Source organism: Haemaphysalis longicornis, unplaced genomic scaffold (assembly GCF_048455015.1).
Source record: "Haemaphysalis longicornis isolate Haplotype H1 unplaced genomic scaffold, Haemaphysalis longicornis Haplotype H1 scaffold_9, whole genome shotgun sequence".
NCBI lineage: Eukaryota > Metazoa > Arthropoda > Arachnida > Ixodida > Ixodidae > Haemaphysalis > Haemaphysalis longicornis.
In genome coordinates this window covers 74959272-74981598 of record NW_027526460.1, presented here as the reverse complement: position 1 = coordinate 74981598, position 22327 = coordinate 74959272, and the positions used below count along the sequence as shown (strand labels likewise).

Here is a 22327-nt window from a genome sequence, read left to right as displayed (position 1 = left end):
TGATTTTCCCGCTGAATCGTGCGTTTTCGTGGTCCCAAATGGCATCACAGGAACCGACCGCTCTGCAGCCTAGAATACCTTCATTCACGCATCCGCCGTACAGGGTAGAGACCGTATACGCTGGCGCCGCCATTTTCGGTTGCTCGCTCACCGCCGAAGCAAGTCATTGTGTCAAAACCGCGCTAAAATTATCGCCGCAACGCGGTTTACTGAAGAAGTTTGAATCATATTGTCTGTTTCACGTTGCTAGGTCTCGTGGGAAACGAAAAGAATAACGCGTTGAGCCCGTTGGCCCAATTGCGGCGGCACGGGACCGTTCAAAGGTTGTCTCCACTCTGTACAGCGGTGTTGGTTTGCTCCCGCGTTTCTTTACGTTCCGCACGGCCGGTCTGGAGGAGCGGCGAGCACGCAGTTTCATATGAAAGTGCGCGCCCGCCACTCCTCCAGCCCGGCCATGCGTTCCGTAACCTAGATGGCGCCACCATACCGTGGCAAGCGTTTGGTTTGTTTTTGCCCGCATTTAAACCTGGCTTGTTTTTGTTCTGGGAGAAAATATTCGTTCCCTGAAACAGTGCTCGCTCGACAAATGGGGTCACGTAAGACACCGTTGCTTGCGTCAATCGGCCAGTGTCGTCTGAGACAACCCCAAGCCCCGTAGTGCTGTGCAGCTAAACCAAGCATGCTGTGCGCAGTACGAACAGCAGAACGCATCAGTACTTCTATGTTTACATGTGCTTTCGTAACTTCCACTGTTTGTCCCATCATTCTTATTGCTTTGTAAAGAATGTGCCCTAAATTTAAGCGCAAATCGCTCGTTCGTCTAGTTTGTAAGCTCTACCTAATTTTCGTCTGCTTCTGCCAGCCTCCGCCAATCGCAGAGCTTAGCTCATGTGACATCATAGGTTCTGTTGCGGGAAATGAGCTGGTGGGTCGCATGACCATTCCCGTTTTTCCTAATTATGTAGCTTATTTGAGCGAAGTTTACGTTAAAAGTGGTGTCAGTAGGATTATAACGAGACAATCTTTTGAATGAACCAAACTTGTGTTTTCTCTTCATGGCTCTTTTAACACGTACTACAGATATCTCTTAGGTATTGCTGTTTTGCCTCAGATATGCGTGACGTTTCGCTTTTGTTCAGCAATGTTGAGAAGTATGAACAATGCCAACAGACATAGATGTTTAGAAATGGCGTTGCATATATAAATGTCTCGTGAAACATATGCGTTAACTTTGGCAGGAAAAATAAGATGAACAAAGCGGCGCTGCCTTTTTCTAAACATTGCACTATTTTTAGGTCATAGTAAGGGGTGACAGGTGGGGATCACAGAAACGGTGTCGCTCCCATGGGGCGATAAAATAGGTGAGGCAAAAAGGGCAAGCAAGAGGAATGGCGAAGTACGGATATCTGGAAGGAAGAATGGATTTACGCAGCGCAGAAAAAGAAAGCTTGAAGTTCACGAGAAAGGCTTTCCCCACCAGATGTGCAGAGAAATATAGTAATGTTATTATAAACATAAATGATATAATAACGTTATTTTCATTATTTGACAGAGCTGTCAATCTCTCGTGTGCGCAGTACCCGCCTTACGTCGTGTACGAAAAGTCACCTACCGGTGAGACAACCGTGAATGGAACCCTTCCCATTCTCCTGGATTACATTCAGCAGAAATTTAAGTTCAGGTATGAACATTCCTTTCATTCGTAGAATTTTTTATAGACGGTCGTTTTTCGGGGCTAATTATAAACGCGTAAACCTTGGTGTCTGTCTGTCTGTCTGTCTGTCTGTCTGTCTGTCTGTCTGTCTGTCTGTCTGTCTGTCTGTCTGTCTGTCTGTCTGTCTGTCTGTCTGTCTGTCTGTCTGTCCGTCTGTCCGTCCGTCTGTCTCTAACTCTATTCAGCCGTCAGGCTAAAGGGCAAGAATAGTTGACCAAGAAGTATATATAGACTGGAGCATTCCAAACTCCCAAATGTACTGGCACAGGCCATACCTGACCACATTATTACGCCTGTAGAAATCCTGAGGCACATTGGAGGCAAGACGTGATCGCACCATCAAGACCATCGGTGTTATTTGGACTCGTAACACGCGTTGAGTTTCTTTTTACGAGAGTAAATTAAAATAACAGCTCGTTAAACTCCGCGCAGACAGACGCGATATCAGGAAACACTACAAGCTCAAGGTTTGGCTCGTGCTCTTTTACGCAGAACTGTAAAGAAGAGCTAAAAATGATGCCCACTGTCGCATCAGATGGCGTGTCAGCAGTGAAAAGGCACGAAAATTCAATAAACCCGCATCACTTCGTAATCAGGTGAATAGGAGGAGAGGAGTAGGCGTAATTCGATGGAGTGGGAAGGCGAGGATGACCAACGTGGTAGGAGCGGCATAAGATAATCAGGAACAGATAATTTCGTTTTCTCCTTTGAAGAGCGCTAGGTCACATGGCTAAATTGGAGAAACTTCGGCCTAATACTACCCTCAGCTTGATGCTTACAATCTGAGGTACGCACAGTACCCATGCAGCTTTGTGCAAATGTGGTTCCTGCAACACTTGCGACAAATGACACGCAAAGTCAACATACAGATGTGACAGGATCCATCGAGCAGTTTGGTGGGTTAATGCTACACCACTAACCTCGAGCTCCTATAGATTAGCTGCACAAAACCGTGGCAATCTGTTTAAAGGCGAAGGGTATACAATTACGGACGGTAGCCGTCGGGAATAAGAAAGGTTCTTGCGTACAGGCTCCTTTTCTTACTGCCAGGCCGGTAGCTGCGAATATGCTGAAAACCACCAAGGAACAGAGGAGCACACAGCACACCATAAAATTACAAACCAAATAGGGCGGCCAATCTTGAAGCGCAGTCCTTTTTATAAATATCCATGCAGACCGAGAACACTGTCGGTCCAACCAGGGCCGTTCAGGGCAGTGGCAAGCGGGTAACACAATTTCGCTCCCAGACAAGATAGCCGCGAGTGCCCCAGGCAGCATGCAGGCGGCAACAAACCCCAAAAATGGTTCACAAAGCGAGTTCACAATCGTACCATGCTGTGTACAAAGTTATACCATTCTGAAACAAAAGCATGCCTTTGGGGGCTCCCGTTCAATCATTCAGCCCTTGGCAGGGAGGGACTGTGTTTTGAGGCTTCTTGTGGCCTTTCAAGCCTTACTAATGCTTTATCATCAATCATTACGACGACATTCACCATTTAGATTTGGGCCGTATATATACATATTTATTAACTTTTCAAATCTCACAGTTGTACCTTCAATACCGGACGCAAGTGATTTTACAGATTCTTTTTATCAATGTCTAGACGCTTTCCGTCCTTCCTTACCCTTGTGGATGAGCACTACACAAAAAAACAATTGTTCCTCTACTCGCAACAGTACATCAGAACAATTTTTGGTACATTACAATGCTTGTTTACGAAGCGGGGAATCTAAAATATGGTTTTTAAAAGCAGTCCTCCGTAACGAAAACACCGTTTCGCGCCAAATAAATTCAAAGCGAGATATTCAACGCCCCATCTTTTTCTATAAGGTTCTATGTTGTCAGTATTACCTCTTAAAGGATTCGAACTTTTTTTTGCGCTTTTTGTTCGTCTATGGACGCACATCCGACGTTGTCATCAATAACGTTCCAACCAGCCCGAAAAAGAGAATAAACTTTATTACGAGCACTGTAATGTGGTGTGGGTCCTCAGTCCAGGACTCCATTGGAGAACCCTGCGGCCACGGCCCTTTCCACCCGCCTAAGCTGGGAATCGAGACCGGAACTGGACAGCTCGTTCTCCCACTGTTCACGGGAAGGATGTGCGATTCTTTTAATCTTAGGGTTTGTCCGAAACGCTCTCCTCCCGAAACTCAAATGAAAGTGATTGTGTGGTGCAGTTTGTGAAATTTTGCTCCGCATTCCGGAACGTAGGAGGGCCGCGGTACTCTCCAGCCGAGTGACGACCCGCAGACTGCTGGTGGTGACGGTGACATAACCGCGAGCTGCTGTGCTCGTCGGTGTTTGATGGCCGCACAAGCACAACGTTTCCCACCGATCCTGGAGGGGCCGCCAAACTTAGCGGCTAGCGAATATTAGGCTGGGGGTGATGCCACATACTTGTCACAGTAGGTCTTTGCCAAACTGCATGAGTAATCAAAACGACCCCCGCAGCACGCACATGCCACGACTACTAAAACTTCTCCGTACTGTTCAATCCTCAGCAGCTCAAATTACAGCACAAATGCACGTAAAGGGAGTGAAGCCTCTGATGAACATGTATGGTGCCCAGGGCGTCCTACCAGCTTCTCGAGAACGTGACAACTGCTGGCATCCGCCTAGACGAATACAACTGGACCGGAGCACTCGGAATGCTCAACCAAAGGGTGAGTCCAGAGCAAAGCAGCTCATTTGGTTATGATGACAGATGGCAGCCTTGTCTCTCTCACTATAGGTACTACTACGTGTCACAACAGTGTCAAAACATGTGTGACCTCCCAAATTTTTGCAGTCTGCCAAGCGGATATGAATGTCTCTTTTAGCTGGGGCAGGACATTCACGAGCTTGCCAATGCAGTGCTTTTGACTAATGAACTCATATTGCTAGCGGACGTTAACACTGGACGAAGAAGGAAAGGATGAAGCACACGCTAGCACCTGCATTTCGTGTATTCCTTCTTCGTCCAGTGTTAAACTTCGCCAGCAGTATGACTTCTTTAGTCAGTAACCAACTCGCTTAACTCTCCGCCTCACACCACTTTTGAATCTTTATTCATTCTCAGCCAAAATATGAGGGCTTTAACTATGGAAAAACGGTGTATCGGGGCTCACTACGGTGTGCGTGCACCTATATTACGAGAAGGCGAAGGGAGTAGGTGCACGTCAAGCTAATCGAGATTTATGTGGGTAATGAGAAGGATGAGTTGTCTTGCAAGTTGGATACGACACTTGTATTGCTTCAATGATGATTCCAACCTTGACTCACCGTGGCGGCATGTGTGCTATCGCTGTAATACAATGGTTAGGGCCCGTATAACAACTGCTTCCGTTTTAACTGATTCTTGGCAACGCAGACGATGCTTTACCTTCTATCAGTGTGCGTGTTTACAGTCACAAGATACGGAAAAGAAAATCTAGCAGTCAGTTACAGCCTTACGCATAAACATTCTTGTTACCAAAATGCGATGAGGTCAAGTGTAATGAAAGTCATTAATTCGAAACTGAAGTCAACTTCCTTGGGTCAAATGACCGGGGACCCAGTGAACAATAGATGGTACAAAACTGGCCGACGAGTGACTTAGTGCTCGTATCCTTAAACAATGTTCTTATCGTCACCAAATATTTCACGGAAGGTCGTGTAAACAACATAGAGGAATTTATTGTGAAATATACGTAAAGTTTCCTATGCGCGGGACTGGAATCCGGGGCCTCCTAAATGCAGGACATGCCTGAATCCCCAATGCGCACGCACGGCTAGAAGGGTCTCGCTGACTAAAGAATGGACTGTCATAATCGGCTCCGGCCCTATATGGAATGTGAAGGTCGTGACCAGCCTGAAAGGTGCGTGCAGTGGACTACGCGCGTCACTCAGGAGGTGTACCCCCTTATTCTGATCCCCCCTTCCCTCAAGCCCCAGTCGAGAAGATCCTCGAACGCAATCTTCGCATGAAAAGACATTGCGGGACCCCCCCCTTAGTTGAGCCGACGAAACACGTGGAGTGTACTACAGACTAAGAAGGCCGTACATAGTCGACTGACAATGGCCACCGACCACGTTACCAGCAATTAGAACCTAACATGCTTCCACAAGAGGACCTGCTGGTTCATTTATTGAATAATTGATTATGTGGTTTAACGAACTGACGCTAGACAGGCGATGATGAACACCGTAGTGGAGGGATCCTGATTAGTTTTTAATTCAATGACATCTTTAATGTGCGCCGAAATCTCGAACACACGGGTGTTTAGGACCAACTGAAAGCGTCGGAGCCTTCGATGTAGAAAAATATGTTGCAGCCTTGAGCTAAGGCCTTCGTAAGTAATCTCAGCATTGTAATCACAGAGGTAGTAATTGAGCGAGTTTCAAATTACATTTCCGCTGATCGCACAAAGATAAATACAACAGGGGTGATTGGCCAGGGATCTCAGTCATGGTAACTCAGAGAAAGTAAAAACACAGAACTAGAAAAGTACAGATGCAGGTAGAGGGCAGATTCGGCAATATGGCACCAATGCTTTCGAATTCGCTACATCGCAATGAATGCTTAAGGGCTCTCGCAATTGTTTTCTTATAGACGGGATGTTAGTGCATTAGGAATTCAGCCTCTGGATTAGGCCGCGAACACCTACAAATCCTTATATTCGGACTGACGTCATTCACACCTTTCACAAGGCTTTCACGGTGCCAATCTGAGTAGAAAAATTTGCGCTGGCCAACATAGCTGGCAGTGTATGTTTTTCTTATTACGTCGGCGGCGTCCTGTTCTGCCATGATGTTACGCCCCGACAATGGTTACTGACGCACTGCAGAGAGAACTGCACGCACCATTGGTCATTTCTTGTAGAAATTTTTTTTTTCCATTTGTGTGGAAGCTTGTCCTTCGTCCCTTATTCCATTGAGACGTGTTGGTGGGTATCTCGGTGCTGCTCGGTCTTTCCGCTGCGCATAGGATGCCAGCGTTTTACTTCGAAATATACTGCTAAGATATCTGGGGCTGCAGTCATGCTCCGTCGCGGGAACCCAGGACATGTTGTGACTTTCGATTCGTACTCAGCCTCTCCCTCTATTTTTAGATGCAAATCAGCTTATTGTCGCGCCTGTTCCCTCCGCCGTTGTGCATCGTCCACACTCCCACTGCGCATGCGCATCCTCCTCCGCCTCCTCTCCGACGCTCCTCTCCTCTCCGGGATTGCGCAACGAATGGCAACACCTGCGGCTCCGCGTGCGATAATGCGACGCAGCTTAGGGTTAGAGGCGCGACGGTAGCCGCAGCATACTCCGCTGGGGGCTTAACGGAAACTACGAACTGAAAACTAATTGGAACTTGAGTCGACCCCATGGCTGCTTCGCATACTACTCGGGGTTCCCTTCGGGAAGATGGTGAAATTTTTTAAATGCAGAGCATTTCAGTAACTCACGATGTCACCCGCGTTGACGTCCGTAGTCGTAGTCCGCACCCCTCCCCCTACACTATATAAAAAAATACTATCCGGCGCCTGGTTTCGATCCCTCGACCCTGCGGGCGGAACGCAATGTACATGGTGCTCTACCCACTGCGCCACAAAGTCGACACAGAATGGGAGGCTACGAAAGCGCCTTATATACTTGACTCATTCAAACTACGTCAAGAAGCTGCGGATACAACGCATTCACTACCACCAACTCCCCAAACACTAAACGTTAACGCAATACACCCACCCCCTATGCGACGCATTTACTCGAGTCCCTCTCGCGGGGAGATGGGCCCAAGTTTTTTGTATATTCTTACGTGTGCCCACTGGCATTGCAGCATCTCGGGTGTGCTGCATCGGCGTGCAAATATTATTTGGCACGCGAATGTGGCACATGAGATGTGTGAAAATAATATCTATTTACAAACTTCGGGGGGGGGGGGGGGGGGGCTGTGTAACTAGTATAACTAAATCGATTGAAACGACCGAAGCTGGCTCTTAACGAGACAGCAGACAAAATTACATGCGGCACAAGCAAAGACGCGGGCAACATTTTTTTTGTACCCATTATAAGTAGCAACGACACGGGCAACATCTTTTGTCTTGTTCCCAGTGAGTAAAAAAATTCTGGCCAAACTATACTCTTATAGCGGTAAAGCACCTTCAAATATATTTTAACGAAAATGCATGTCTGAGCCACACTAACGTTTTCAACTCCTTCGGAGTCAATCCCAGAAGAGCTCTAACACTTTCAGGCGCATCTGCGCTTACAAGCTAGTTGAAGGAGATAGCCGAGGCTCCACCACCACATTTTTATTTAAAGAATTTCAGTGCGAAATTTTAGGCATACATCTCTCTGCGTGGCTATGTATACTCCATGAATAAGTGATTTGGGCGCAACGTTGACAAACGTCGCGGACCAAAGCCAACTGTCAGAAAGATAGACAATGATAAAAATGTGCGCCAACGCGAAATGTTTGTAAGGGAGCACTGGAAAAATGAGTCCGGGAAAGGAGTTCCGGACTCATACAAACAAAAAGGCGAAAATGAGCGAACCATGCGACTTTCACCATTTCCACAAACATGCAGATTTAAAGGAAGGGACACCTTTAATCGTTGTAATGGTGTAAATGGGGTTAATTGGTCGGACAGAATTTTGAACAAACAAAACGTAAGAAAAATGGAACAAAAGTTTCACGAAAATTACTGACAAAATCAGAAATATGCATCTTATACATCTCCTCCCCCAAAACTGAAGAATAAGCGGAAAAAGTAGGGAAAAGAAGTTCATAAGAAGAATTAAAACTGAGAAAATCTGCGAGCCATGTACGGCCTGCATTTTTGCAAAAATGTAGATTTGGCAGAAGAAACACCTTTGATCGCTAAAGTAGCGTAAATTAGGATAATTGGTGGCAAGAAATTTTGAAAACCAGGAAATGAGAAAAATTATAATAATGAAAGTTTTACAAAAATGCTCCGACAAAATAAAAAAATTCATCTTATACATTTCCCACCAAAACCAAATATTAGGCGAAGAAACAGCGCAAGAGTGCGCTCAAAGCACCAATAAAAAATTGCGAAAATCGGCGAACTGTGATACGTTCTGCATTTCCACAAATATGCAGATTTGACGGAAGTAAGACCACTAGTTAGCACTAATGGAGATAACTGGTCAAGCAAAATTTTGAAAAAGCGGGACATAAAAAATAAGAAATAATTAAGTTTACACAAAATGATCTGGCAATATATGCATATTTTACATCTCACCAACAAACACCAACGACTAAACCACAAGGTCCTGAATATAACATTCGAAATATGAATAAAAATAGCTTGAACGGACCAAACCTGAAGTACACTCGAAACTGAAAACCCTCGGATCTGGTGTAAATAGCTTGTGTTCCAGCGCAATCCATATACGTAGTTTTATTTACTCCCCAAAGAGGGAGTGTTTTCTAAACTCCCCTGAGGAAGAGAGATTTCTCAGGCAATTAGCGGAATATTTGTTCTCTTCATCACTCAACTGGGAAGGGGAGCTTGGGGCATTTAGCAGAGCATTTCGTGCTGTCCGTTACTCCGTTGAGGAGAGGTTTTTTCTCAAATTTAGCGGACTATTTCAAAACAATTTTGTTGAGGGCATGCTTAAACGAGTCCTTTAGGTCTTGCATTGTCGAAAAAAAAAATGGCTGTGGTTTAGCTCAGCTAACCATAGATATGCATAGCGATGTTTCGCTTAGACTGGTTAAGACTTAATTTCGCTTAGTTAACCTTTCATTTCGCTTTAATTATGATACCATTCATCCAAAGTCTACCGTTGGCTACAGTTGTAGCCCCGCTTCTTCCGTTTTCTGAGCCTAACAGCTCGGCGGGCGATATCCGCGGTGTGGTCGGACGCGGCTTTCCAACGACGGCTCAAAGCCCCCAGCTCCCGCGCAACGCTCAGAGAAGACGATCCGGCCTCGCTCTCATCTATGTCCAAGTTCACATACATGCAGAGACACATGTGGTCAGGTGCGAACCGGCTGAGAAGAGGACATGCGCCAAGCTGGCACGGCTAGCGAACGCGGCCGTCCGCCCGGCGAGTCACGTTGTCCCTTGCCAAGAATACGGCGCAGCTGCGGCCAAATGGGGGTGATATTTACCACGATGACTAAATCGCTCGACGAAATTAGTAAAGCGCTGCTTTGAAAGAAACATAATTACCGGATTGAAAGAGATAGAGAGAGAAAGATAGAGAGAGAGAAAGCTTTAATGGACACTGAAGAGGTTAGCCACACAAACGGCGTGGCTTGCTACTTCAGATGGGGGTGAACAGTCAGGCGAAAAAAGAAAAGAAAAGAAAAGGGAGAAAAAGAAAAGCAACAATGAATAATAGGGAGAAGAAAATAAGACCACTTCGGAACGTAGCAAAAATTTACAGCACTGGGTGAAAAAAAAATCTGAAGATCCCAAGGTTAAAGGATCTCGATTAATCCCAAGTCAGACAAAAAAGTTAACAGAGCCTTTGTCCCTCGTGCCGCGTCAGCGTGATTTTGCCACGGACCAAGAAAGGGATGCAGCTCAGAGTTTCCGCGTAGCAGTCGCACAGGAGTTCTTTTCGCAGTTTCACGATGAGTTCTATGCTGCGGGCAGTAACACAAGACGTGCCGTATGTCTTCCCTCACAGAGCACACAGAGCACAAAGGCGAGTCCGCCCAGCCTATTTTAAAAGGAAAGCTACCAGTGAAGGCAACATTCAGGCGTAGTCGGTGAAAAACACCCTCTGTTTGCTTTTGTTGGCCTCGCTGAATCTGGAAATTGCAGTGAGGGTCAATCGCGTGCAGAGGCAAGGGTATCTTTAAGAGGGTCCTGCCAAGCTTGCAACTGCAGTTTCCCTCCCAGTGCATTCACGGCCGTACTTCCGTCTTGTCTGGAATATGGGATTCCAATGTACACAAGCAGATTGTGCGCCCCTTTCGCTGCTGTGTCAGAGGCGACGTTCTCTTGGATGCCGGAATCACCTGGCAGTCATTGAAGCGAGATGCAGTGCCCGTCTCGTAGTCCAAGTGTTTGCAACGCGTGTAGATCACGCTCAAGTTGGCTGCAGCGGTGGGATGGCTTCATCAGCGCTTGCAGGGCTGGCCGCGAGACGGTAAAGATGAGCCATTGCCGAGCGGGACTTGGTTATGTGAAGGAGTGCCGCCCTAATAGCAGTCAACTCAGTGAAGGTGGACGACGTCTTGTGACTGAGTTTCTGTTTCACAGTTAGTCCCACTGATGGAATCCCCACTGCAATAGCTGACGACTCAGACCTCACAAACCCGTCTGTATACACGCGAACGTGGCCAGGATAACATGAGCGGATGTGCTCTACCGTGAAGTAGGGCAAGGCTGGCTCAGGCAGAGATGATCTCTTGCCTATACCTGGTATGGTGGGGCATATATCCCATGCTGCAACTTTCCATGGCGGAAAGGCAGGCTTGCTTGGGCACACTCTAGCACTCTGAAGTTTCTCTTGGACAAACCAGACAGCGCTAGGTGGCTTTACCGGAGAAGGTAAAGAAATAGTGCCTTATAAAGTTTCAATAGTAACCGAACTAAGCAGCCCCATGTTTTTCCTGTCAGCATCCGGAAAATAGGCATAAATTAGTGCAAGCGTTCCCTAAGGTAACGGATATGGGGGGCCCAAGATAGTGATCAATCTTATCTAACTCCAAAAAATTTATGGCTGTGAACGTAGGGTGTTTCGGGGTCATCTATGACCAGAGGATAGCGGGATACAGCCCGCCTCGTAAAGGCAACTGCGGCACACTTTTCGGGTGAAATTAGCAATCTCCAGGTACTAAGGTACTTTTGAATTCCAAGAAGAGCTTTCTGCAGTTTCGATCGTATGTTTCTCCGGTTTCTGCCAGAAGCCCAGACACAAATGTCATCAGCATAGAGAGATATATTAACTGCTAACACCTTGGGGTAGTACTTTAGTGATGCGGATGAGGCTGATGCTACATAGGACATGACTTATAACGCCGCCTTGAGGGACGCCCTGAGTAATCTCATGCCGCCTTGTGTCGCCTTCATTGGTGGTCATATAGACGTACCGATTCTGCAAGTAGTCACAGAGCCAAGTGTGTATCCACTCGCGTAGCCCGACAAACATAATTTCCTTCCGAATAGCTTCATGAGGAACGCTGTCAAAAGCCGCCTTGATGTCGAGGAAGAGAGCTACTGTGATGTTTTTTGCAGCCTTTTGCCGATTAATATCTTTCACCAATGCAATGACAGTGTCGATGCTACTTCTTCCTTCTCTGAACCCTGACATCTCTGGGGGATACACTTCTCTGTCCTCAAAATCCCAGGCGAGTCACTGCAGCACCATTTTCTCCATTACCTTTCCTATGCAGCTTAGTAAAGCAATAGGGCGGTAAGAGTTGATGTCGGTTGCCGGTTTTCCTGGTTTGAGGACCTTACTTGGCTACCAACTTTCCAGCTTGCTTTCACGCGGCCTGTCTCCCACGACTTGTTGTAGAAGGTAAGCAGTCGCCGGAAGGAGTTACCGCGGAGATGTCGCAAAGCTGAGTATGTAACGCCATCGGCGCCTGGCGAAAAAGGCAAGTTAATGGACGCTGACACTGTGATTAGCTCGCGCACAGTGAATAATTCATTCATGAGCGTAGCATTCGTAGTAAGCCAATCATTCAGGACCTCTGAAATCACTGTAAAGCTCCGGGGATCTGTAACCTTGGCGCAAAATTAATCAGCTACGTCCAGTTAAATGACGTCACGCTGGAGAGCTATTGATGATAACGAATGAGCTTGACTCGGTGTTGCTCTCAGGCTGCGGAAAACTTGCTAAATGCGAGTCAGCGGTTTGCGGGGATCCAGCCTGCAACAAAATTCTCTCGAACGCTGTCTTGCGAGCTTATTCAAGTGCCTCTAAATGCGCTTCTGGGCTAGTCTTGAAGCTCGTCTCAAATATCATCTGGTGACAGCGTTTTTCTCGCACGGTGCTCTGCTCTCCTGCGAATCGCACGAAGGCGTTCATACTCTACGTCCACTGGGGGTCACGCCTTTGACACCAAGCTCCGCCGTGTTGACTGGGACTGGGCCCTGGCAATAGCTTCCGCCAGCTCTTCGTTCGTAGACAATGCATCAGCATTATCCTCCAGCATGTCTCGGAAGGTCGTCCAGTTTACAATCGACAGTGGCCGCTTAGTGGTACCGCCGCGAACTCCATCAGTCATGGTGTACTTTTGGATGCGGTCGCTGCCAAAGCTTTCAATGTCTGGATACCAGGATGCAACAGGCAGCAGATAAGTGGACACTATAGTCACATGCAATACGCTTGAAGCTCTGCCCCGAAAGAACGTGGGACAACCACTGTTGAGCACTGCTAGTCCTGCTTGGCTGGCCACATCGAGCAGACGATTTCCCTTTGGTGTAGTCTTAACACTGCCCCAAGCTAGATGGTGCGCGTTGAAATCCCCCGTAAGCAAGTGCGGTGGCGGTGTATTGTTCAAGAGCGCTTGCAGGCGCTTAACTTTGAACTGCGCCTTAGGTGCAATGTATCCTGCGATTATAGCGAAAGCCACCTGATTGCGCTTGACTGTTGCCGGGACATACCCATTCGAGTCATCTGGCTCCACATCATGCACTAGAAAAGTTAGGTCATTGCGAATTGTAAGGAGCACCCTGCTGTTTTCTGAGCTCGTCAAAGACCGATACAGAGAGTATCCTGAAAGACAGACATCCCGACGCAGTCTGGATTCTGAAATGGCGACGACTGGGAACCTGTGCTGACTGAGGAATAGCCTTAAGTCAGACAACCGGGATGATAGTCCGCAGGCATTCCACTGGAACACTGTAGCCTGATTCCGAAGAGTTTGCATCGGCACTGTCATAGCACTCCCACTAGAAGTTAAAGCCAGTTTCGAAGGAAGGGGGTGATGGTGTCAAGTAAAGTGAGAATAGCACGAGTCACAGGAGACGTGAATGGTGCTAGAACTGACCGTACGGCATCAATGAGCAAGGGTATTCATGAGCCAGAGTTCATAGATGGTTGCACGTTCAGCCGGTTCACGTGGTCTTGGCTGGCACGTGTCCAGGCGTGCTACCGTGAAGCAGCAGGGCAGGTAGGCGGGGTTGGAGCTTGAGGAACTTGCTCAGGCGTCGGCGGTGGTAGCGGCGGGAACTCATAGAAGTCAAAATCGGTGTCATGATCCATACCTTCAGTGGTGATGCCGGCGCGTGTGACCGCAATCGCATCCTGTGGTGCAGTCCCCGTAGAGAGCAAGGCTGCAGGAGGTTGGAGAGGCACACTCTGTGGAGCATCAGAAGTGGACGCTAGGCCTAGCGTCCCAGGAGCAGCTACAGCCATCGAGCCAAGATGTGTATCTGGTGGATAGGGAAGCCCCGGAGGCTCCGTGGAGCCCACGGGCAGCATCGCGAACGTAAGGGAACACTGTTCTAACCACGTTGTCGGTGTAAAGACTTGATATGGCACACAATTATCCAGAAAGCGCAGAGCGGGCCGCGCACCACACCAGAGTGAAGGTGCTTCATTGGCGAAGCGGTAGATATTTACATCTTTGGCGAAAAGAAACAACCGAAAACTTAAAAAGAAGAGCATATTCCAAAGTCTTTTTCCACTCATAAACTCATAGCCATATTTGAGTTTAAAGAGCTCCCATGCTAGACAACCGGCATAAGAATGCTATGTATTAGTAGACAATTCTCTGGACTTCATCAGACTTCTGACACTAAAACTATTTCCACACTTAAGGGGAATTTATATTGTCTATTACTATAACGCCTTTGAATTCTAGCAAAATACAACAATACACCCTTTTAAAGAGTGTTTTAGTGTGCAGCACTTAAGTTATCCCTACTGTGGTATGAACGCATCACCGGCTTTGTAACCGAGTGTACGAAGAAAACAAAAAAGGCAGAATGAAGACAGAGGAGGAAAGTGGGGAGAACGTGTGAGGGGTACGGTGGTATGCCGAAGCAGCATGAGACATTCTCCTCGGCGGCGACGCGCTACCAGATCACCACACAAAGATGTGGGCGTGGAAGACAGGCCCGCAGAAACGGGGAGTATTAAAGCGTGGATAAAGTGTAAGGGGGAGGGCAGTATGCCTAATCCGCGCCAAAAATGCCTAGAACGCCCAGCGTGATGCCGTTCATCAGTCTGGGTTCTTCGGTGGCCTCATGGTTGCGTGGCTCATCTGAGCCACATGCGCGGGACCTTCAAACACAATTTACAACATGCTCGGCGGAGGTGATAATGGTAATTTGATAATGGCAGAGTAGCGCGGGCCGCCGGGACTTCGCGACTTCGCTGATTAGGCGATCACTTCCTGAGAAGCAGCAGCTATGCGCCGTGACCGAGAAGACTGCATTTCGCACTGCTCACAAATTTAGCATTAGGGAGTATGGTAATCGCCTGCCATTAGTCTCTATTTCCTTATGCGGTGTAAGGGTTTTGTCATAGGCAAAGAAGGTCTGAATAATCTTGTAGTGCATAATGGCTGGTTATTCCAACTGACATATATTCATTTGGAACGGACGCATATGCCACCGTTACACCGCGACACCCCACTCACTACATTCCAGCGCGTATACTCCTGTCCCCACTCCCCTAACCCACCCCTCTTCCTCACCCCGGAGCAGTGAGAGACTGAGTTGTCCGCCCGGTACTCGGCCCACCAGGGGGCGTTAGTTTCTCGGGCCATCGAGTCGGCCCGTCAAGAGCCATCCTGGATTAAGGACGCTTCACCGCCACCCTTCTTTCTTTTCCTTTTGCTCTAACAAACATTTACTACTACTATTGTTCTGTTTAGGAGTTCTTACGTCCTGTTCTGCTCTGCTTTTCCCCCAGGAGACTGACATGGTGACTTTTCTCGACTTCACTGAGGCGCGCTCGAAATCCTTCACGTTGACTACACCCCTCGCCAGCCATCCGGTGGTCATTATTGTGCAGACACCAAGGATCTTGTACCGCCAGTGGCTCTTCATGCAGCCTTTTACCACACAGGTGTGTGAATGATATTTTTGCACTTGCAGTGGGGCAGGCTGTGTTCTGTCATTGTTCCCTGCTTTTTATTTCTCCTTGGCCCGCTCACTGGTAGCACGTTTAGAGCAGCATAGCACACCAAACAAATTTGATGGTGGCTGAATTCTCTACAATAATTTATCCAGTCGTTGATACCCTTGCCGCGTGTGCGTGTGTGTGTGTGTGTGTGTGTGTGTGTGTGTGTGTGTGTGTGTGTGTGTGTGTGTGTGTGTGTGTGTGTGTGTGTGTGTGTGTGTGTGTGTGTGTGTGCGCGTGTGTGTGCGTGTGTGCGTGGGAGTGTGTCTGGTCCCGTTTACCCGAAATTTTTAAATACAATCTTTTTTGAATAGGGCTGACTTTTCAGAGTTCTTACGACACATGGGCTACTAAGTTGATGTAATTTATCGGGCATGACTACAGAGGCTAGCCACTGAAGACAACATCTTGCCGAAAATATGCCACAACTGAGAAGCAATGGCAGCTTTAGGCGCAGTACAGGAACTGTACTGTCGCTAGAAACTTTGCCCCCTTTATTCCCTCTAGTAAGTAGTCTTTGTATTGCGTAGATTGTAGTTGATTGCAATAAATACTTTTAAGAACAACACCTCAAGCTATATTTCTTTTGGTTTCACAGTAGCTGATTTATTGTAGTTTTAGTGTTGAAAGATATGCTGAAAAGGTCAGAGAAAATTCCCAAAAAATGGGAGCAAATGTGACTCGGATGAGTTTGTTTACCGAAAACGTTTGAATATATCTGGGAACTATTTATGGAATCTTTCCATTTGTATTGTTAGCATGTATGCGTGGATATTGCAAAATGTCTTCTCCAAGCATAATATCAGAAATGCTGCTGCTATAGCGCGCTAATTTATTCGACTAATACCACAGCGATTGTGCAAACGAGAATTATAAGCTACTTACCGCGCAAAAATGGCCACATAGGTCACAGCTCTTCGTTTCGAGTGCCTACAGTTAAATCATTGATATATCTGGGCGTTTATAAACCGCGTTCCTATCTTCACATGATGTATTCATGACTGGAACATACTACGGTTTCCACTGGTTGCCACCTTAAGCATGTGCAGATGAACACTATCATTTCTTGGATGTCGGTGCTATCCTGCTGCAGGTCTGGCTCCTGATAGTAGCCAGTGTTCCAGTAGTGAGTGTGGCACTCTGGCTGGTCTACAACCGATGTCCTGAAGAAGCGGTCCGACCCCGTAAGGTCCGCGGCTTATCGAGGCTACAAAACTGCGCATGGTATCTCTACGGCGCCCTCTTGCAGCAAGGTGCGTTCGCAGAATCAACGTCGCCAGTTTAACAGAAAATGGGCACCGAGCTTTTTTTTTCTACTTTTGATTGTGTTGTCTAACATTACTGTTTTTTATTGAGTAAAAAGACTGATTCGCTACGCTGTGGTTTACTGAGAATGAAACGCGCGCCAAAACTCCGCAAGGACGTGGTGCGCAACATTGCAGCTTAATCGTTGATGCTACGTCATGAATGTCGTCGACATGAACTCTTACTCATAGAGCCTCAAACTAATGAAACTAGTGGGGACACTGGCGCTGCAATCGTTCAACCACCATGGAGCTGACTGTGTGACGTAGACTCGTGCTTTTCGAACTTGGCTAAACTTGAGGCTTGACGGTTGTTATATGAACGAGGTTTGGTACTTTTTCGAGCCATCAGTTTCGGTTTTACCGTCGAAATCGTCGGCGGCTCGTTTCGAAGCAGAATTTGTTTTGGAATCCGATTCCAGCGGCTGCAATGCGCAAATGCTTCACGGCTGGAATGACCAAGTACGGGAAGCAATACATCTCTTTGTACCTTCTACTCCAGAACCCTTCATGTGATACGTCATTTGAAACGGATGCAAACTCAGTATTCCGCACCGGGTAGTGCGAGCACACTGTTTTCTCCTAGTTCCGTTCATGACGACGCTTGCGATGATAATACGACCACGGTAGCGCTGAAAACATATAAAAATCTTTCAACAGCAGTAAGTGTGTGTACAGCCGGTGATTTTTTAATATTCCGGGAGCGTCCACCAGCGGGTGGGTCAACACCTTATCATGTTAGAAAGCGGGGAAACAAGTGAGGGTAGGTCACAAGCATAAGACGATCGCGCCAGTGCAACCGTGGTCTACTAGGCTGTTGCCGCAAGCACAGCACTGCCCCTTTTCGTTGCTAATCAGCTGTGTGTATTCATCCGTGTGAGAAGGCACACCCACAATCCCTGTGACCGCCCGCAACCATGCAAACTTGTGGAATACTTTCAGTGCCTGACGCATATGGTGTTTGAAGCTGAAGGTAAAAATAATGTAGTGAAATGAATACTCTGTAAATACGGTAGTAGGATCTCGTTAAGCCGTACTAGACAGGGCGAGAAAATGTATGCAACGGTAGAGTGGCTTTACGTGTTGCAACAGAACATGGTAATGATATTGCTTCGGGGCCTACCGGTCCTTTTGGGCCATAAACTATGACTTACATAGCCATGTACTAATGAAGCTACATGCCAGTAAGAGACGATTACCGGCATTCATGCTTGCTATTCAATGAAGTCGCTGTCAGTCTGCATTGGTCACAGTGTTGTCCCATCCAGTGGTAGGTGTTGCTCTAGCAATTGTTTGTATTAGTTAAATGCTGGCTCAGCGCCTGGTGACAGGCATATTGAGCAGACACAGAAAGACTTGGGCAATGTAAAATTTGACTTTATTGTGCCAACAGCAAAGTGCAGACTTCGGTTTCACTCATCTATAAAAAAGCACTCACCACAGTCAAATGCTGTAACATTAATTAAATAACCACAGCATCCCTCAATACAACAAGTGCCAGAGTGCCAACGTACCTTGAGGAAGTTGTTTCGAAAGTTTGACGGCTGGTGAGCAGCAAATATGGCAGTGATAATGAGTGAAGGCATAAGCAGTCACATCAATGTGTTTATCGTTTCATGCAAAAGCGACTGTACATATATTGGTACCAGGATTTATTTTGTAGCTACTTACCTGCATAGCCATTTTCGCAACCGGCATACCGATGTATGTACGCAGGGGGCTTTATGAAGGAACCAACAAAATTTCCATTTGAAGCCCAATAATGCGCACTGATATATATAAGCACCGTGGGTGTACGTTACATGCTCACAATACTGCTCTCCTGCTATTACTGATCATCACCTGCTTCAAGAGAGATTGCCAAGTGGGGAACAACAGACTGTAAGTGGGGAACAACGGCGTATCTTAGGCTACGGCAAAACAATTACATGAAAAGAACCCTAGAAAAGATTATAGCTGTATATCAAAAGTGTTTGAATCAGCATCTGCCAGCACAATAGAAACTTGGCAAAAATATCTGATCAACGAACAAAACAAGGTTCTCAAAAAAGCGTGTACTCGGCACGACAATATACAGCCTCAGTGAACAGCAGTGGGTGGAAACATTCTGCAACTTGATGACAGCCAGAAGTAGGTGAGGCAGCCTTCTACCCCACTGATGGGAATCTTTTGATCCGTACTACCAGTGCGAGATGGGAAAGGGCTGCTTAATATTTTTCAATCCATTATTTGCACAGATATCACAGGTGCACAACCAAAACAATGCAGCCACAACGCATAATCTCACTTTTATGTGACGTTTGCGTGGTGAAAGCTGAACCCCTATGTCACTCCTTCATGCATATGTTGCTGGAGGAGGTGGCAGCGTCACAAAACCAGTTGTCGAAAGACGCACGATTGAAACTGGCTACAATGGGGATTTTGAATGGGCAAAGATTACATGACGGCTCCCTCTCATAGTTATTGGCACCATGCGCATTCCTCCTCAGCAGGGTCTCTCAAGTGAATACCATTTCGGGAACACAGTGGGCTAAAATACCAAGCAGAATACTTCCCCTTCCTCCTTTCAGTTCAGTAAGCGCGTCCACAAGTCTTCAAATGGATCTTCGTGCTACCAGTAGTTAAATGAGGTTGGTATCATGCTGTGCCAAGGCTATTGCAAAGTAAAGCTACTGCTATAAGTCACATTTATACATACAATAAATGGTCTCGAACAACTAACTTTCTTGCACGTGAGAAAATTAGTTTGAATCTTCAGAATTAGTTTGAATCTTCAGTGCCTAACACTCCAGATTCAAAGAACATCTTCCATGGCACTGCAAGGTACTCTCCTAACCAGACGTTTTTCTCTTTATTGTGGGGCTGAATGTCAGGATTGTTTTAACTATTTACATATCGTAGGCTGCAGTCAACCTCTCACCAAGCCCTTTTGATTTTTTAGGGGTGTCCTTGCTAGAAGTGCAGTGTTTTCCACAGGCTGGCCTGCCTCGTCTTACGCTGCTGATCATCCATCCAATGATCTTGACTAAGAATTTGCTTGCATGCCTGGTGCAGCTTCTTGTGTTTTCTGCTGGTATGCTCCTTGCACTATTTACACAGCTGGTACCTGTAGAGAAATTAATGCCACTGTCTGTCGTTTTACAAACAAGGCTTTTGTACAAATTTCCAGAGCAAAATTATGATTACTGAAAATCTAGCACACTGACATGCTTATATACACAAAACTCTCCTGCAACATAAGATATTCAATGGTTCTGGATTTCTCATAAAAACAGCACAGGTGCGATAAGCTGCTTGCTGCCATGTTGACGTTGAAGTCTTTATTTAAAACAAAGAGAAAACATATACACTGAACTCATAGGGACTAAACAATGTTTTGAAAGGGTCGTGTTTTAACAAGACATGACTTCAGCAGTTGGATTGTTCAAGACCGAAAACGCACCACACAAAAAGAGTAAATGAATTGAACTGATTGCGGAGCAGTTTCAGAACAACGAATGCATGAAGGCAGCTTGTGTGTCGTGGACACAATACCAGAGAAGCACTGTTTAGTTGCTATCGAGAAAAGCATCGTCTGATCACCAACATTTACACTGTCACCTTCGCACGTAGTTTAAAACTGTTCCTTCGCTTCGGCATGCATGTATGGATGGCACTGCAAAAATAGTAAGCTTTCAATTGTACACGCGTACCTGGCTACATCTGGGCGTGAGACCACGTTGGCAATCTCTCTTTAAGCAGGTGATGATCAGTAATAGAAAGAAGTCAGAGAGAAGTCAGCTAAAGTCAGAAAGAAGTCAGCTAAAAAAGTCAGAGTTACTCGTAACACACCAATGTACATCGCTACGTACTGATACGACGCGAAACGTGTGCTGTTCCTCCTTTAAGGCACCTCATGTCGTAGGAACCTTTCATGCAAAGCCGTCGGGTAAACCTGTGATGTTTCGGTGGATAACGGTTGGTTTGCATTTCATGCGGAGTTGTGGAGGAACGTGTTTGAAGGCATATAATAGGCGAGGGAATGCAAAAAGGCACCAAGGCTGGTGAAAAAACGGTGTGAACCAAACCCACGTTTTTTTTTTGGTAGTTCATATTGTTGAAAAATTGGCATAACGCTTTTTTATTCTTATCCAACTATTGATATCCCGAAACACACCAAATTAATAAAATTTGTGTACCAGTTTGTTACCTTCAGGTATTTCGGCTTTTTTTGCCGAGGCGATCAAAAAGTAATTCTTATCTTCTTATCATCGCCTACGTGATCTTAAAATGGCGATTGTTTGGCTATTTTTGAACCGCCGTATTAAAACTGACGAATCGCTTACGCCTGTGCTACACGGTAACTTTCAATTGACAATTGGACTCTCGCCCACAACTGCACCCCATGTATTTACAATGGGGCACTCGATAGACAATTGGTTCAACGGCCTTCAAAAGGTCTTTGAAACAGCCGTGTAACATGGGCATTAAGCTACTTTCGTTTCTGAGCACCCGAAACAGCCGCTGAGGGACCATACAAAGAATTCTTTTCCGCGTATGGTGACAGGCGGCGTTCACCTCCCGGTCGGCACTTCTTCCCGCCTGGTGGTCGGCGCATGGTGGATCTACGTGGTGCTGGTGATGTCCTGCTATAGCAGCACCCTGGTCGCCTTCCTGTCGGTGCCAGTACCCCGCTGGGTGGTCGCCTCCTTCCGCGAGGCTCTGCAGAGGGAAGACGTGCACATCTACCTCCCGGGCGGCACTGGAGTCGAGGACATGGTTCGGGTGTGTGCTCGTCGGTCTTTTCTATCCGCAGAGTATTCGCCTTACACATTGAAGTACCATCATTAAAATTACAACACCTAATACCAGTTATCAGACATGGCAACGCTGTCCAGCGCAACGGAATCATTAGGGGCGTTTTAGAGGAAACCTTAATGTATAATGGGGAGCACGTAAACGTTTGCTCTCTTTTCCCCTCTCCTTTTCTCCCTCTCCCTTCCGCCGTACTTCGTTTAAGGCCTTTATGCCCTCCTGAACACCCTCGTTGAGCACCATGTAGGCTTAGTACAGCGTGTTGTTGGGCTAGTTGGTACTGCATTTTTAAGGGTGGTAAAACTGCGCGAATCTTGAGCGTCTTGCAGGCGCTGTAAAACACCAGAAGGGCCAAACTCTGGAACTGTTCTTCTCGGCAAAAACACATAAGCCCGAAGTACCTTTTCGCGCAATTGTTTCGGAGTGTACCCAATGGCAGAGGGCGGTGTCGGGATATCTGCAGAGACACCTGGACTCCCTACGCCATCATGATCCGTT

General features: G+C 46.8%; 1 protein-coding gene across 1 annotated transcript in view; it reads left to right on the top strand.

The window, feature by feature from the left end:
• LOC144151895 (glutamate receptor ionotropic, delta-1-like) overlaps nucleotides 1–22327 on the top strand; it is a 62031-nt gene that overhangs the window by 18267 nt on the left and 21437 nt on the right. The window contains exons 6-10 of the mRNA XM_077683057.1: nucleotides 1578–1681; nucleotides 4288–4381; nucleotides 15522–15677; nucleotides 16825–16984; nucleotides 21582–21799. Of these exons, the coding sequence (XP_077539183.1) occupies nucleotides 1578–1681; nucleotides 4288–4381; nucleotides 15522–15677; nucleotides 16825–16984; nucleotides 21582–21799 (732 nt within the window). The remainder of the gene's footprint in view (nucleotides 1–1577; nucleotides 1682–4287; nucleotides 4382–15521; nucleotides 15678–16824; nucleotides 16985–21581; nucleotides 21800–22327) is intronic.